At 47.5% G+C, this 16,414-nt stretch overlaps 1 protein-coding gene across 9 annotated transcripts in view; it reads left to right on the top strand.

Moving 5' to 3' along the window:
• The window catches only part of PTK2 (protein tyrosine kinase 2), a 258,431-nt gene that overhangs the window by 57,131 nt on the left and 184,886 nt on the right, over positions 1-16,414 (top strand). For 4 of the 9 annotated variants that reach the window (XM_047842374.1, XM_047842373.1, XM_047842375.1 and 1 more), the window contains one exon: positions 3,342-3,659. The exons of the other annotated variants lie outside the window; for them this stretch is intronic. In XM_047842374.1, the coding sequence (XP_047698330.1) occupies positions 3,560-3,659 (100 nt within the window). In that variant the 5' untranslated portion in view covers positions 3,342-3,559. Of the gene's footprint in view, positions 1-3,341; positions 3,660-16,414 lie in introns of those variants that run through there. 9 annotated transcript variants of the gene reach the window in all.

Below are 16,414 nucleotides of genomic sequence, written 5' to 3'. Positions count from 1 at the left end.
TAGCAAGGCCCGGAAGACGGTATGTGCGGAACAGACAGAATTCCTTCCTGCCGTGGAGACTGGGTCGTCGTGAGGGCAGCCGGACAATAAACGTACCGTAGAATTGTGTAGAATCAGTTGTGTGATATTTGAGAAGGGGACGGGGCTGTGGGAAAGTGAAGCAGGCCGAGCGCATGGCACAGGCGGTGTCAAGGCGGGCACATACCTGGTGTGGGCACAGGACAGCGAGGTCCGGGTGTTGAAGCCCAGGAAGCGGGAGCCAAGAGACGGAGAGCCAGAGGGTGTGGGTGGGAGGGGGCCTCGCGGACCACGCTGCGTATGCAAGCACCCGTGCCGGCAGACTCCGGCAAGTGTTGGTGAGTTTTAGCGGAGGAGGGAAATGGTGTGACGGCCGATCGGAGGGGTTTGGTACGGTCGCGGGCTGGGAGCTGAGTGTGGGGCGGAGAGCTGCGGCGGGGGCCCGGGCGCGCAGACGCCGTTTGGATTCATTTTAAAGGCCAGGTATTGGGCTTTGCTGATGGGTTGCTTTGAGGAAGGAGACCGGAGTCCGGGATGCCTAGGGTCTGCGGCGCGAGCAAATACTAGTATCTTTCGTACAGATTTTAATGAAATGTTTACCTGTCAAGTAGGACTTACCAGAGTTGCTTTTAACTGTACTGGTACTATAAAGGCTTTTTTAAAAGAAATTACAGAACTTTTTAATGACCGATGGCCTTTACGTTAGTATGTAGAATTTCCTAAATCAGAGAGCATAAAGGGACTGCTCACTTTTTTCACTTATGTTACCATTAATTGTAGGCCTTTCTCGTTCTTTCCAAGCTGTCACTGGATTGGAGATCTAAAAGCATAACTTGTCTTTAATATTTAGCAAGAGGAACGTAGGAGTAATGCTCTCACAGAGTAGCGGGTCCTCATGTAATTTTTCAGCCCTTTGGCCTTCAGCCAGTGCCGCAGCCTCCAGACCCACACCGTCCTCTTCTGTAAACACTGGGAGTGAGCTGCTCTGTGAGTTGTGTGACGGGTGAGACCCGACAGCGTTCCGTGTGGGCGTCCCGAGCAGGACCGCTTCTCTGCGCGCCCGGGCACCTTCCTCCTTGCTCGCCCTCACCACCTGTCTGCTCTTCTCGGCGACCCCGTTACTTCCAGCTCTTTCCCCGCTGGGCTCTGTTTGCTGGCCTGGAGGGATCCTTGCTTCTTTGGTCTTGTCATCTTTTGTGCCCCCGGGACTTTGCTCCCCAGCAGGTACTGCTTGGATATCGAGAGGAGATACACATTAGCTTGCTTGGTGGGCGGAGAGAAAGCTGCCAGGCTCTGGTTACCGTGCAGAGACTCAGCTTCTCCTCTCCTTCGCTGCCCACACTCGACTTTCTTTGTCCTCGAGAGCTCCCAGGTCTGTCCTCTTGTCTGCTCCTCTGCGCTGTGCAGGCTCCAGCTGCCACCACCACCTGCACCGACCCCTCTCTTTTCCATGTGGCTGGTGCCGTGGGGTCTCTTCAGTCTGGCTCAGAAACCCCTTCTGGTTGTGTGTGTGTGTGTGTGTGTGTGTGTGTGTGTGTGTGTGAGAGAGAGAGAGAGAGAGAGAGAGAGAGACAGAGAGAGACAGAGAGACAGAGACAGAGAGAGAGAGACAGACAGAGACAGACAGGGGGGGGGGGAGGAAAGACCCCTGGCTTCTTGGGTGACAGGTGGGCCCAGTGAAGCTGTGTCTCTCCATAGCTGTAGGGCTCCATGTTTGCTCATCTATAAAGGATGTGACAGCCCTGATTTTGCTTGGGAGTTGTGAAAATTGGGTGTGATTGGTATTTGGTGTGTAGGATATCTTTGGCAGCTAGTAAAGGTAGCTTTTATTTTTTAACTTTTGAGTCATAAGTTGCAAGAGAGACTCAGTTTGCTTGAGTTGTTGGTACAGTCTGTTACTTGATGGTTGAGATTAAACCCCTGGCCGCTCTCGGGGGTCTGAGCCAGCTACCAGATGTGCTCCTGGCTGTGCTTAGATCCTTCCTGTGAAGGCAGCAGGCCTTTAATGTCCCGAGCTGTCCTCAGTGATCTGTGTGCTTGTTTCTTCCGCTCTTTTCCTAGCTTGCTTGCCTGTGTTTTTCTGAAACCCCTTTTCTTCCCAGTGTTGCCTGGGGTCAGAGTTCACTCTGGTGAGTGATCTGTTTTCACTGGGGCATCCGAGAGGTCATTTGAGCTCTGACTGCTATTAGGAGGCGGAGGGTAAGGCCTGGAGACAAAGCCACCCTCAAGAGGAGTGTGTTAGGAATGCAGCTAGCTGTCCTGGGACATCCCTGGACACAGGCCTCTTGTTCTCCTGAGCCTTTTTCAGCTCTTGTTTTCACAAGTTAGTGAATTTGTAAAGCCTCGGTCCTGTTCACAGTTAAGCAGAAGACTCGATTTTGTCCTAGTTTATGGGATTTACTAGTGACAGAATTACCCTTGTGCTAGGAGAGCTAGCCCGTGTAGCGCCTGAGTGTGTGTTACGGGTGCTCAGACCAGACAACAAAGCCTCCAGGAGCCCAGTTACATATTGTCTTACTGCTAAAGCGGAATGTGTTTAAGGAGCTGAATTTTAGAAACGACCGGACTGTCTCCCAGTTTGAATGGAAATAGCGTAAGTAGTTTGCATTTTTTAAGAAAAGTTACCAGTACAGATTGTTATTTTTCTGTCCTCTTTCTCCAGTATGGGTTTAGTACTCACTTACATTTTGAAATTAAGAAAAGAAATCAGATCATGCCTCTTGGATTCCTCAGTATTCCCTCAGCTAATTATAAAAGAATCTATTAACTTCAAATTCTGGTTGTTATGTGTTTTCTAAATACAGTTTTGTAAATTTGCTAACTTACTGTGAAAGTGTCAATCAGAAAAAAGACTTTTCCTCAGAAATATCTGGGTTCCTCTAGACATATGCTTTACAGGCTTGCTTTTAATGGTGAACAAGATTTTTCCCCCTGGTATTATTCTTTTTTCATCAAGATAAGTATCTTAAGTCTTAAGGTCAGAATTAGGCTGGTAAAATGCCAAAGGCATGACTTTGAAAACAGAAATAGTTGGAGGAGCCATCTACAGACATGATCTGGGTCACACTTGATTTGCAGCTTCCTCAATTTTAGAATCGCCTGTTGGTTTTGTGAGCAGAAGTCTGCCAGATGAATTGAACAGAAGGGTGGGATTAGCATATTAATCGGGCCCTGGCTGCCGGCCGCCCTTCCCTCCTCCCTCTGCCCCTCCCTCTCTCCTTCCCTGAATGAATCTCGGAACACAGGCCCGAGGTGGGGTCACATTACTAGCCGGTTTCATTCTGCTCAGGAGCTTAATCTGGCCAGGATGGTCTGTGTTTCAGATTGCGGAAGCGGGAGAAGATTCTGTAACTGAGAGGCATTCTTCAAGCTGCTGGAAAATATTACAGAAGGAACACCTCCCAAATGTTGCCTCAAGCTCTGAGAAAAGGAGCACCCGGGGGAACCTTAGTGTGGCTGTGGATCGAAGCGAACCCTGTGGGAGCGATGAGCGGGGACTTGGTGCGCGGACGCCTGGCCTGATCTCGAGAGGCCTGAGTTTATGTTGGTGGAACTGGCGGGCCGAGAGGCCCCGAGACCAGCAGGTGCCGTCTGTATGGAGAAGAGCGGCTGTGGTCCATTTCCAATGTGTTGGGCTAAAGGTATACGTAACTTAAAAATCTGTTTGGTTTAAATTTAATTCAGATTCATGCTTTTGCACTAAAAAGGTGGATGAGAGGTTTTCAGAATTTGTTTCAAATAGATTCACAATTAAATTTAAGGAAAAATGGAAATTGATGTGGGATAAGTTTGCAGCTCTTGCCATAAGACCAGCTAGATAGTTTTTAAAATAGTAAATAAAAATATTTTTGCGGAAGTGCATTTTCAGTAAGTTATCTTTTTGGTGCTTGTCCTGTGTCTCTTATAGTTGCATGTTTTATTGTGTGTGTGTGTGTGTGTGTGGGTGTGTGTGTGTGTGTGTGTGTGTGTGTGTAAGTTTTTACTTATTCATTTAAGTGATCTCTACACCCAACATGGGGCTTGAGCTCAGGACCCCGAGATCAAGAGCCATAGGCTCTTCCAACCGAGCCCGCCCGGTGCCCCTATTTTGTGTTTTAATTAGACACCCATGTCCGTTCTATGATGTGGAAGTTTTTAAAGAGTAAAGAGACTGATTTTAACGTAAATAGGACTGGAGGAAAAAAGAGAGACATGGTTTTTCTTATTTCAAAAATTGGTTATCTTTACTCACTGTAAAGATTGTGTATTTGGAACTCCATATTATCATAAGGTGGGCTTATCACTAAGGGTCAGTAATACTGTGAGTTAACATTTTCCAGCTTAATGTTGTTAAGGTTTTTATTTGTATAAAAATAAAAATATAAGAGCATCTTCATTGTAAACATTCAAGACAGTATTTGGAAGCATGTCGAGAAGTTAAAAATGCCAGGTAATCCATGTATGAATAAGACCAAAACATTCTGCTGCTTCTCTTAACATACTAGTGAATATTAACCCTGGGAGATGAAGTCCTGAACAAGGAACTTAAGAAAAATATTTATTATTATTTTAAAGAATGTATTCAAGTATCATGTTCATGTCCTCAGGAAAGACTTTTAAAAGGAAGAAACCTGGGCTGGGAAGGGACCTGCAGACTGATTCAATTTAGTGTTTAGCTTAAAACTTTCAGCGTCACCAGGATGTTGATGTGCTAATGCCAGACCATAGCTTTGCTGTTAGATTGCTTTTCATTTACCGCGTTGTCAGCACCATCCGAAATTCTTATCTAGCCTTCTTAACATTTTTCTTCCCTCTTTTTCTCTTCTCTTCTCTTCTCTTTTTTCTTTTCCTTTTCCTTTTCCTTCAAAGATTTTATTCTTAGGTAATCTCTACACCCAGCGTGGGGCTCAAACTCGCAACCCTGAGATCCAGCCAGGCGTGACTTTTAAACATTTCTAAAACGTGATATTAGGACTCTTTTAATGTGATGCTCTCTGAACAAAGCACCTGCCACCAATTATTGCCAAATTAGGTATTTCGAGTAAAGATTTTGCTGAGTTAACTTCAAACTTTGAATTTTAAAGGGTGTTGGGTATGGGAACTTTCTAAAAGCTATGGTTTCCACCTCAGGATTACATAGTATAATTGAGCATGACCAGTGACCAGTGCACAGAAGTAGACAGTTCTATACTGTACTTGTAGAAGGTTTTGGTCTTTCTCGGACTTGCTGGGACCCATATGCACAATGCCACGTCCATGGTGTGCCAGCCCATGGTTAGCACCGAGCCTTAGCAATAAATCTCTGATTTCAGTAGTTTAGGCTAAATTAAAGTCTGTGAATCCAGTACCAATGGGACATGCAATAATTGGCGACTTGGTTTTTAAGAAATTCAAAGCGACTTTAGAAATATGAACTTGGGAAGAGAAAAAAGACTGGGTGGTCTTTTTTTTTCTTTTTTTGGCCCATCTCATCCCAAAGCAATTGATGGAGGCATCTTACTTTCCCATTACATTTGCTGATGGGCAGAGCAGATGAATAGAGGCGTCTGTAACTGAAGTAGCATTCTGATAGAGGTCACGGTTGGGTAGGAGAGCAGAACCACAGGCGTGGAAGGGGGGGAGAGGGAGGGATGGCATCAGAGTCCGAATCAATCTGTTTATAGGGTTGAAGCAGGCCATCACCTCTGAGAAATGGTTTTCCTTCTGGATCGTTCAGGAGGAAGTTTCTGATGACACTAAGGAGCTTGTCACCCTGTCCCCTTCTCAGGGCTGAGCTCACGGCCTCCCCCAGGAGCACACCGTGTGCAGGCTTCTCTGTACACTTCTCTGGACCAGGCCAGGGAGGCAGGAAACCTTAGGTTTTATTCTGGTTAGTTTTTGCTTTGTGATAAAGACAAAGATGTTGGTGTGTAGGAATTGGCTGAATCGGTTATTTTCAAGTATAGAAGTTACTACTTTTAGATAAAGACAAAATAAAAAGCTCAAGCCCAAAGACTACAAATCTCTGTTTGCAGTCAGACATTCGAAACCTCACATTTGATTTTATCGGTCACATTAACCTCAAAAAACATCGGTGTCCCAATTTAAGAAGACACAAAATACTTAGTAGAACAGGCTAAAAATACTAGAACAGAGCTATATTTGTATAGTTTGAACTGAAACCTTGAAGGTACCCTCACGACGGTCTGTGGTTGTCTCTGTAATGTGGCTCGGTGAGGTGGCTGTGAAGAAGCCACCCGAGATCCGTCCCACAGAAGAGAATATTTGAACAGATGTGAGAGGGCTTTGGTATACCACGTGTTCCACCCTGTCATGATGTCCCAGGCTTAAGGGCCGTCAGAATCCAGCGTGTCGACGTAAAGGTGCGCGTTCGCAGTGCCGTGTCGGGTTGCACGGTCACTGAATGCGGAAAGGCCCGCTGGGAAGGCTGTTGGATGCCATTAGCCTGTGTTTGATCTGCTTCATGTCTCTGGAAGACTGGGAAGGATGGAAGAGGTGTCAGGGGCTGCGGTTGTCAGGGATGAGCGTGCGTGCTGACTTTTTCCGAGCTCTTTCAGTAGCAGGTTGAGCTCGAGTATAGTAGCAATATTTCACTTGTGTGATTCTGGATCCTGTGATTGAAGTCATGCTTTTCCTGGATTAATATTTTATTTTCATTTTCTTATAATTATTTAAAAAATCTTTTTTAATGTTTGTTTATTTTTGAGAGACAGAGACAGAGCATGAGTGGGGGAGGGGCAGAGAGAGACACAGACTCCGAAGCAGGCTCCAGGCTCCGAGCTGTCAGCACAGAGCCCGACGCGGGGCTCGAACTCACAAGCCGTGAGATCGTCACCTGAGCCGAAGTCGGATGCCCAACCGACTGAGCCACCCAGGTGCCCCTGTAATAATTTTTTTAAAGTTTAGTTATTTTGAGAGAGAGACAGAACGAGTGTGCAGGAGGGGCAGAGAGAGAGGGGGAGAGAGAGAATCCCAAGCAGGCTCTGCACTGAGCACAGAGCCCCACGCGGGGCTCGATCCCACGAACCGTGAGATCACAGCCTGAGCCGAAATGGAGTCACACGCTCAACTGACCGAGCCCCCCGGCGCCCCCTGTATCAGTGTTTAGACTCCCTCTTTCCTTCCCTCCACCCGCGTGTCCAGCCACGTGGCTCTGTGTGCGGCGCGTCTTCTGTGTCTCACCTGCCGGTGGTCAGCGGCCTCTTGTGATCCTCGTCCACGTTTGTTTTCTTCATAAACTTCTGATACTTAGGAGCCTCTTAGCTGTTGCCCCGGAAGTCTGTTCCTCCACCCGTCCCCGAAGTCTTCGCGGACGTGCCAGACCCCCTTGCACTTAGTGCTCCTGCCGCGGACCCCGATGCCTCTCTGACACGCCTGCCGCGTGCGGCACACTCCTCCTCTTACCTTCGTTCTGCCTCCAGAACTTGTTTTGAGCTCCTCACCCTTTCTCCCTTTCGGCGGCGTCCCCTCTGGACCGTGCGACCCTCATCCCTCCCTGGGCTGTGGGAGCTGCTTCCTATTGGATCTTCCTGTTTCCCCACACGTTCGTCCTTCACACGGTGGCCAGAGCGAGTTTATAAAAATGAACGCCCAATGTTATTGTCCCTAAAGCTCTCTGGTGGCTTCCTACCGGATAAGCCGCAGATCCGACGTCATGTGGCCCACGTGACCTCCCCTGACCTGGCTCCCCCACAATCTCCAGCTTTGGGCCCTTGGTCTCTCTTGCCCACCAGTGCTGCCGTGTTGACTTGGGAGCACCTCACACACCCACAGCTCTTCCCTGTCAGGCCGTTGGCCCTGTGCTCGCCCCTCCATCCCCTGCCTTCCCTGCTCCTCCCGACCTCTCAGGTCTGAGCCCGAAGGACCTCTCAGCCCGGTCAGCCTAACCACCTTCTGCCTGATGCTCCCTCCCCGAGCCTCGTCTTATGGTCTCGCACAGCACTTCCTGTGACGGATCATCACACCTGTACTGGCTTGCGTTGTGTCTTGCTTGCTAGAAAGAAACCTCGACGCAGGGATTGGGTCAGGCTTTCTTCTGCTTGTCAAGGTATTGGCACAAAGGAAGATTACCCTAATGAATGAGTAAATTCTTCATAGGCTTAGCTAATCCACGTGCCTTAAAAACAGTTCGGTGAGAGGAGTAGATTGGTGTTTGAGTTTCTTCCTGGAGCACACACACTGCGTTCTAGTCCTCTCGACAGATGGGCCTTGGTCGGCTCCCAGGGCCTGAGAGCTTCCCTGGGGATTGTCTCCCTGGGCCTCTGCCTCTCCTCTGGGATTCTGGCCATCCGGTCTGACAGCTTGAGTTGCTAATTGACTCCTGGGGAAGACAGATTAAAAATATATGTACTATATATGATTAAATTTATGTAAATATGTAGACCTCTATACATTTACATTAAAAGGTGCTAAACGCTTTCCAGAAGAGTGACTAAGTTGTATGAGTGCCCAGCATGAGGGAACAACGTGCAGTGCCTGGCACGTAGTAGGCCCTCAGTAGGAAGGAATGCTGAGCTGAGTTCCAGTGTATTCTCTGCTCACCATGATGCCAGTGATGTTACGGGAGACTGCGCCCTCTCCACTGGCCTCGCCCTCCGGCTCTGCCTCGGCAGACTCTGGCCATCGCACTGCCTGGGCTTAGTTCTCAGACAGGACCCTGCCTGGGTGTGGCCCCTTGTGCCTCCGTGTGCTTGCACCGCTCCTTCTGCTTGGAACATTTGTTCTTTCTAAACAGGAAACTTTCAGGGCCCTGCCCTAGGGCATGGCCCTGTGTGTGTGTGTGTGTGTGTGTGTGTGTGTGTGTGTGTGTCTCTGTCTGTCTGTCTGTCTGTCTCTCACCTGAACCACCGGGCTGGGCTCTGGTGTCTGCCTTAGCTCGGCACACATAGGCGCACCTGGTGACTCATTCAGCTGTTTATTTGCTGGTCTCCCGTTCCTTGGTTGGAAACTTCTTGTGGGCCGGGTTCACATCTACCTACTTTCTGAATCCATCTGGCCTGATGTATTATCAGCACTCGGTAATTGTTGAGTGAAAAAAAAACCCTGAATTGGCCAAATGCAGGGCATTTTTCTAAAGGAGGTGCTGTTTGATGCCGGTGGGGAAGGTACTGCATGCTGTAGGAGTTCCAGGGAAGGCACTGAGAAAGAACTTGTTCGGAGTGTTTAGGGAACCCCGGGCCTTTCTCCTGGCAACAGCTGGAGGCTGCATTAAGGCTCCTGGAGAGAGGGCAGTAGGGAAGGTGTGTGCCGCCACCCCGTTTCTCTGAGGGGTGCGAGCGGGGCTCTTGAACGTCTTCACCCTGCCCGCCGGCTGGCGCTGTTCTCTCTTTCCCCGGGAGCCTCTGCCCGCCACCGGCTTCGCACACCTCGTCTGCCTCTGTGCCTTGCTGCTCGGCTGCCGGTGCCGTCCCTCCACCTCGGGGCCCCCTGGAAGCCGCCAGGCCGTTCTAGCGTAGATCCCTTGATCATTTTCTCTCATAGCGCTCGTCTCCTGCTTGGTTTCAGCTCAGTGCTGCTGAGTGTCCGTGAGATGTGGGACGTGTTCACGTCCCCAGCACGTGGGAGCTCTAGGAGCAGATGAGCGCAGGATGCATGGGCATCTCTGGCGCCACCTAGAGGGAAGAGGGGGAGGGCACCGGCACCTGGTGCAGGGGTGAAGAACAGCGAGCGGCCAGGCGGTGCTTGAACAGAGACCCGGGAGAGCAGCTGGCAGTGTGTTCTCCGTGCAGGGCCCACTCGTGCTTCTGACGTCCTAACCCGAGAACACAGCCCCTCCTTGGGTATTGTCACCGTCCCCGCCCTGGCTCACAGAGCTAATACTGTGGGTATGGTCGCTTCTTTGTCTCTGATTCTTTCACCTTCCTCGTTGTATTTGGGGAAGAGGCACCTGCTGTCCCAGCTTCCCCTTGTGGGCGCGCTCAGACCTTTCACCTTGTGGGAAGGCGCGTGCGCCAGTCGTGGCCCTGCCCCGCCTGCCCCTGCTGGGGTCATGGAGGGTCCTTTTTGACTGCCTTCCTGCCGGCACCGCTGTCCCCACCTGTCCCTGGCGCCCGCTCCTGCCCGCCCTGCTCACCGGCTGCCATTCCCGGGGGCTTGCCGTCCTGTGGGGAGATGCCCCTGGAGGCACCCCTGACCTCACTCCTACCAGACCCCAGGAGCGACGAAGTCAGTCATCTGGTCTGCTTGCAGCGACAGGGGTCCACATCCCTAGAGGCACATGAGAAGGGCAGTGGAGGTTTTTGTGACAATTTAAAAACTTCTGGTGTCTCAGTGGTTAGTGACACTGATTATTTTATTTTTTTAAATGTTTATTTAGTTAGAGTGCAAGCGCACAGGGCAGGGGCAGAGAGAGGGAGAGAATCCCAAGCAGGCTCTGCACTGTCAGTGCATAGCCTGATGCGGGGCTCGAAGTCACAAACTGTGAGCTCGTGACCTGAGCTGAAATCGAGAGTCCCACGCTTAACTGACTGAGCCACCCAGACGCCCCGACACAGATTTTTTAAAAATAGTGTTCACAGATCTTTGATTTCAGATTCACCAGTAAGTGTTCACACTGTGAGGAATTTATTGTAAATTCAACAGTTTTCTGTATTTTGTAATTTTATCAGTTTTCAGCTAAAGAGAAAAATGTAACTTTTTTAAAACGATTAGCACGGAGTAGTTTTGTTTTGCCTGTAGGTAACGTTTGTGTAAGTTTTGCAGTGTTGTTGACTTTAGCTCACAGAACGCGGGTTTCTGCTCACGTGTCTAGTTAATCTGTTTGCGTCTTTATACCTTTCTTCCTGAAAAGTTGTACAGAGTGAGTCCTGTTGTGCATTCCGGCGTTTGAGGTTGAAAACAGACCAGCGGTGGTGTTTCTTCTCTGAGTAGGAGGACAAGCACACCGTCGGCCCCGTGCTGTGCCCGGACGCTCTCGTGTGCGTGCTTTCGTCCTGCCCGTGGTGCGCGGACTTCAGCGGAACGTGCAGGCTCGCACGGGGGTGCCGTGCCCGTTACGTGACAGCAGCTTCCGGAGCTGCCAGACTTGTGGTCTCTTCGGTTTGGACTGGGGCTGTGTGGAATCCGCGCATCGGTTTGGGAGAACCGGCCTGTGCACGGCGCCGTGACTTCCGGTAGACCTGTCCGGCTAGCTAGGCGTGCCGGCTCTCTTGGTCTCACGCAGTAGATCTTCGCGTGGGGACTCCATGCTTTTTTGATGCTATTGTAAAGGACAGTTTTTGGCTTTTAGGTTTAATTGTCCAGTTCTTGGCTTCGTATGTAGAAGTAGATTATCTTGTTAGTTTATCTTGTGCCTTTACTATAAATTCACTTATTAGTTCTTGTGGTTTACCTGAGCGAGTAGAACATCCAAAGAAGTCTATAGTCATGTAATCTGAAAACAAACCCTTTTTCTCTCCAGTCTTTATGTCTTTTATTTCTCTGTCTTGCCCTGTTGCCATGGCTGGCACCTTCACTACAGTGTCCTTGTCATGTTCTGTTAAGTAGGATTTAGTTCTAGTTTGTCTTGTTTTTGTAGATACCCTCTTTCGAATAAAATTTTCCTTTTAGCCCCTGGTTTTCTGAGAGTTGCTTTTTCTTTTTCCTTTCTTCTTCTTTTTTAATCATGAGAGGATGTTGAATCTTGTCAGGTGCTTTTTCTGTCTTTATTAATCATAGAAACTTTCTGTTTTTTAAAATAATGGATGAATTACGTTTTGATTGTTGAATCAACCTTGCATTCCTGAGGTAAATCCCACTTGATCACGATGTATTATCCGGTTTATATATTGTTAGATTTGATGTGCGATATGTTGCTTAGGGGATCTGTGTCTTTTGTATAGGGAGGTATCAATCTGTAATTTTTTCTCCTTTTGTGACACTTTGATATCAAGTAGTGTCGTCCTAGTGAAACAAGTTGGGAGCTGTCCCCTTGATATTTCCACCTACGCGGCCAGCGTTAGGAGACACTAGTCTCTAGTGGCAGTGCTGGAAGTCACAGTCCCATACGATGGGGAGCTCCTGGTGGAAGTGTGTTCTGTTCTTTGTGAGTTGTGGTCCCAACACGTGTGTGTGCACGTGTGCGTGCGTGTGTGCGCATGGTTATATAGAAAGCCTAGAAAGCCACAGAACTGTTCACTCCAGATTGCTGCGTCTCACATGTTAGGCTTCAGAGTCCAGAACTAGCAGAATCGGGCTGTGAACACACCTCCCACACGTGGCAGTTCTGGAAGCCTGGTATTGTTCTGTACGGAGAGGGAGGGTCCTGCACATGAACACAGTACCTTAAACCAGGCTGCTGACACCTTACAGCCCAGGAAGAAGACTCTATGTAAATAAAATACAAGACGTAGGACTTCAAATGCTTAAAATACTGTTTTTTGATTACCAGACAGTATGGTTAACAGTTGTTTGTAGGTGGAAAACGTGCGCTCTGTTCCCTAATATTACATGTATAATGAAGCAGTACTGAGTTAAAGGAATTAGTTAGAAAAAATGCAGATCAAAACATATCGAAAAGACAACAGTTTCCTACAGCCAAGTGGAGAGGAGAGTTGAGGCCTGAACACTGAGGAAGGAGGCTGGGAGTGCTGGAGCAGAGGGTTTGGTGATGAAGGGCAGTTGCGCGCGGAGTCGCAGTGGAGAAGTCCCGCGTGGGCACGGTCCTTTTGTGTGGCTCTGCCTCCAGGAAGGTCTGATGGGGTTCCCTCGGTGGCTGATGCTTCAGGTGGAAACATTTTAAACTGGAGCTTTGTTCACACCCCCATTGCTTATGTTCTTTTTGGTTTTTTAATGTTTACTTTTATTGTTGAGAGAGAGAGAGGGAGGGAGGGAGGGAGGGAGGGAGGATGAGTGGGGGAGGGGCAGAGAGAGGTAGAGAGAGAATCCCAAGCAGGCTCCGCGTTGTCAGCACAGAGCCCAAGGTGGGCCTTGATCCCACGAACCGTGAGATGACCTGAGCCGAAATCAAGAGTGAAATGCTTAACTACCTGAGGCCCCTGGTGCCCCTCTGTTGCTTATATTCTAAATGTCTGTGTGGTATGGTGTGTAAGAAGTGTCAGGGCTCATGGAGGAGAGACCTCTGTCGTGGTCTCTTCTACAGGTAGGGTTCCTCTGATTTTCACACACCTTGCTTTCCAGACTTACAGGTGATCTCAGTGTCCTACAGACTTTATTTGGATTGCAGCTTGAGACTTTTTCATACATACATTTGTTTAATGTTATGAATTGAGTTTAGGGGATGTGAATACAAATTTTCCTTATAATTACATTGGCCAGAAAATGTTCTATTGAAAGTTATGTGTGTGTGTGTGTGTGTGTGTGTGTGTGTGTGTGTGTGTCTTATATTAAAAACAAACGAGGAAAAAACTCAGGACTTTGTTAACCAGGATGAGGCCAATATGTTGTATCTCTCCCAAGGTCTCTTTTGTTAACTTTAAAAAAAATTTTTTTAAGAAAAACAAAATACCTCTAGAATATCATATATTGATATTAATACTACTATTTTTTTTTTTACTGTGAAAATCTTAGCCATTTTTTGAAGCCGACGGAATCACTGAGGCGGTAACAATCCCAGACTGTCAGGTTTTCTTTTTGTTTTAACTCTTATGTAAGGTCGTGATGGAATGGTATACTGCTGGGATATTTGCGGTTTAGAAAAATCGTATTTTTTTTTTTTTTTTATAGGGCAACGTTTAGGGGAAGTTCTCAGAAACACTTGTGCTTCATTTGGTCGTCGGATTTTGTTATCTATTCCAAACCTACCAGATGCTATCATAGTAGGAATGATGGTCTGTTGTTTCCTTTTTTGACAAGGATTCATAAAGCTCTGAAGTGTGACTTGTTAGGGCTATGATAGCACTGATGAAGTACAGTTAAATGTTGGGGGGTCTTCAAGGATTTCCATGTAGAGAACAATCTTAGAACTCTTAGCATTCCCCTTTAATCCGCCTGGAGAATTCAGGTTACCTGTCTTGACTACTGCTGTCACCTAGCGGATGCCCACTTTGTTTCTAATCTGTCTTGCTAATAAGCACTTCACATTTATGATCTCAGCTAACAGAGTAGGTATTACTGCTACTTCTTTATAGACACGAAACCTCTAGTAACTTAAGGGTCACACAGCTACGAGTGGGGGAGCCAAGCACAGTTTTCAACATTATTAGGCAATATGCACTGCTTCTCAATCAAGGCCTCTCTCAGAAGTCATTGCCTGTGAAGTCTTTGCCGAGACATGCCTCTTCTGTAGACTCTCCAGCCTTCTTCACTTAGAGGTTCAGGGTTGTATTGGGCTCGTTCTTTCAGAAGTTTATTTGTATGATTTAGGTGAGGTGTTAGCTGTCCTGTAATCCTAGGGTGTCTTGCCTGTAGAAAGAAAATGAATGGCTCAAGCAGAAGTAATTTCGTCTTGGTTTTCTGAGGGATGTGCCTAACCCGTGAAAGTCTTCAAAGCCGTAACAGTTGAAATGCTCTTGCAATAAATTATTGTCCCCGTTGTGGGTTGTCTGCAACTTTACTACGGACCTTGCATTCTTGCACTCAGAATTGCGATTAAGAAGTTAGGCATGCTTTCTTTCTCTTTGGTTCCTAGAGTCCTGTCAGGAGGCTTTCGCCCAACCCTGGCAGGAGATGGAAACATTCTTTTCTAAGGAGACTGGTCCAAGAGAAAAGACAGATTCTAACATTCTAACACTCTAGCCAAGTGGCTGACTCTGCCCAGCACATGGGTCATCGGGTCACCCGCGTGTACAGGGCTCCTTGTCACCCGCGTGTACAGGGCTCCTTGACGACCAGGTGTTTAAAGACAGCCCCTGTAACAAAGCAGAAACAGGCCAGCGGGACTCCATCAAACTGAACAGCTTCCGCACAGCAAAGGACGCCATCAACCAAACAAAAGGGCAACCTGTAGAATGGGAGAACATACTTGCAAATCATATTTCTGATAAAGGGCTAATATTGAAAATCTGTAAACAACTCGTACAACTCAATACCAAAAGAAAAAAAAAATCTCGTTAAAAGAAGGGCAGAGGATCTGAGTAGACATTTTCCCAAAGAAGACATCCGGATGGCCCACAGGCACATGAAAATGTGCTCACCGTCACTCATCATCAGGGAAATGCTAGTCAAACCACAGTGAGCTATCACCTCACAGCTCCTGTCAGACTGACTGTTCTCAAAAAGACAGGAAATAACAAGTGTTACTGAGGACATGGAGGAAAGGGAGCCCTCATGTACTGTCGGTGGGAATGTGAATGGTACAGCCGCTGTGGAAAACAGTGTAGCAGTGCCTCAGAAAATGAAAAGTAGAATCAACCATACGATCCAGCAATTTCACTACTAGATATTTATCCAAAGAAAGCAAGAACACTCATTTGAAAAGATACATGTATACTATAGCATTATTTCCAATAGCCAAGATGTGGAAACAACCTAAGTGTCCATTAATTAACGAATTGATGGACAAGATGTGTGTGTGTATGTGTCTGTGTAATATACACACCCATGTACATACGTACATTGGACTATTTTTTGGCCACAAAAATGAAATCTTTCCGTTTGCAGCAACGTGAATGGATCCTGAGGGTATTGTGCTATGTGAAGGAGTTCAGAGAAAGACAGATACTGTATGATCTCACCTATGTGTGGAACCTAAAAAACAAACAAATGGACAAGACAAAACTAGGTCGAAGAGCAGGATGGTGGTTGCTAGAGGGGAGGGTGTAGGGGGTGGGGGAAGGGGCTCAGGAGTCACAGTATTCCAGTTATAAGTAAGTTGTGGGGATGTCATGTACAGCATTGTTACTCTAGTTCATAATAACATGGTACTGAACACCTGCAAGTTGCCAAGAGAGTAAATCCTGAAAGTTCTCATCACAGGAAAAAAATTGTTTTATAACTTGGGGTGCTGACGGTTGGCGACTAGACTTAGCGTGGCGATCATTTCCGTAGTGTGCACAAATATCGGATCATTACATTGTACTTCCAACACTGCTATGTTGTGTGCCAATTATATTTCAATAAACAAATAAACAAAGACAGGCTTTGCTTTCAAAATGTGAAGCCCAAACACAGAGAGGGAGAAAAGTTTTGAGCAACAAAGATGAAACAACAAGCAGAAGGAAAGAACAAGAAAAAACATTTAAATCTCAGTAGAGGATCTCCAGAGAGCTAAGGGAAGATACTGTATTCATGACAGATCAGCAGAATTCTTTTTTTTTTTTTTTTTTTTTTTTTTTTTTTTTTGAGACAGAGATTGACAGTGCGAGTGGGACAGGAGCAGAGAGAGAGGGAGATTCCCAAGCAGGCTCTGTGCTGACAGCACGGAGCCCGATGTGAGGCTTGAACTCTCCAACTGTGAGATCGTGACCTGAGCCGAAACCAGGAGTCAGACGTTTACCTGACTGAGCCACCCAGACTCCTCCAGAATTCTTTTTATAAAAAA

The sequence above is a fragment of the Prionailurus viverrinus genome, chromosome F2 (assembly GCF_022837055.1).
Source record: "Prionailurus viverrinus isolate Anna chromosome F2, UM_Priviv_1.0, whole genome shotgun sequence".
Taxonomy (NCBI): Eukaryota; Metazoa; Chordata; class Mammalia; order Carnivora; family Felidae; genus Prionailurus; species Prionailurus viverrinus.
Note: the sequence above shows the minus strand (reverse complement) of the source record. Positions and strands in the feature narration are given on the sequence as shown.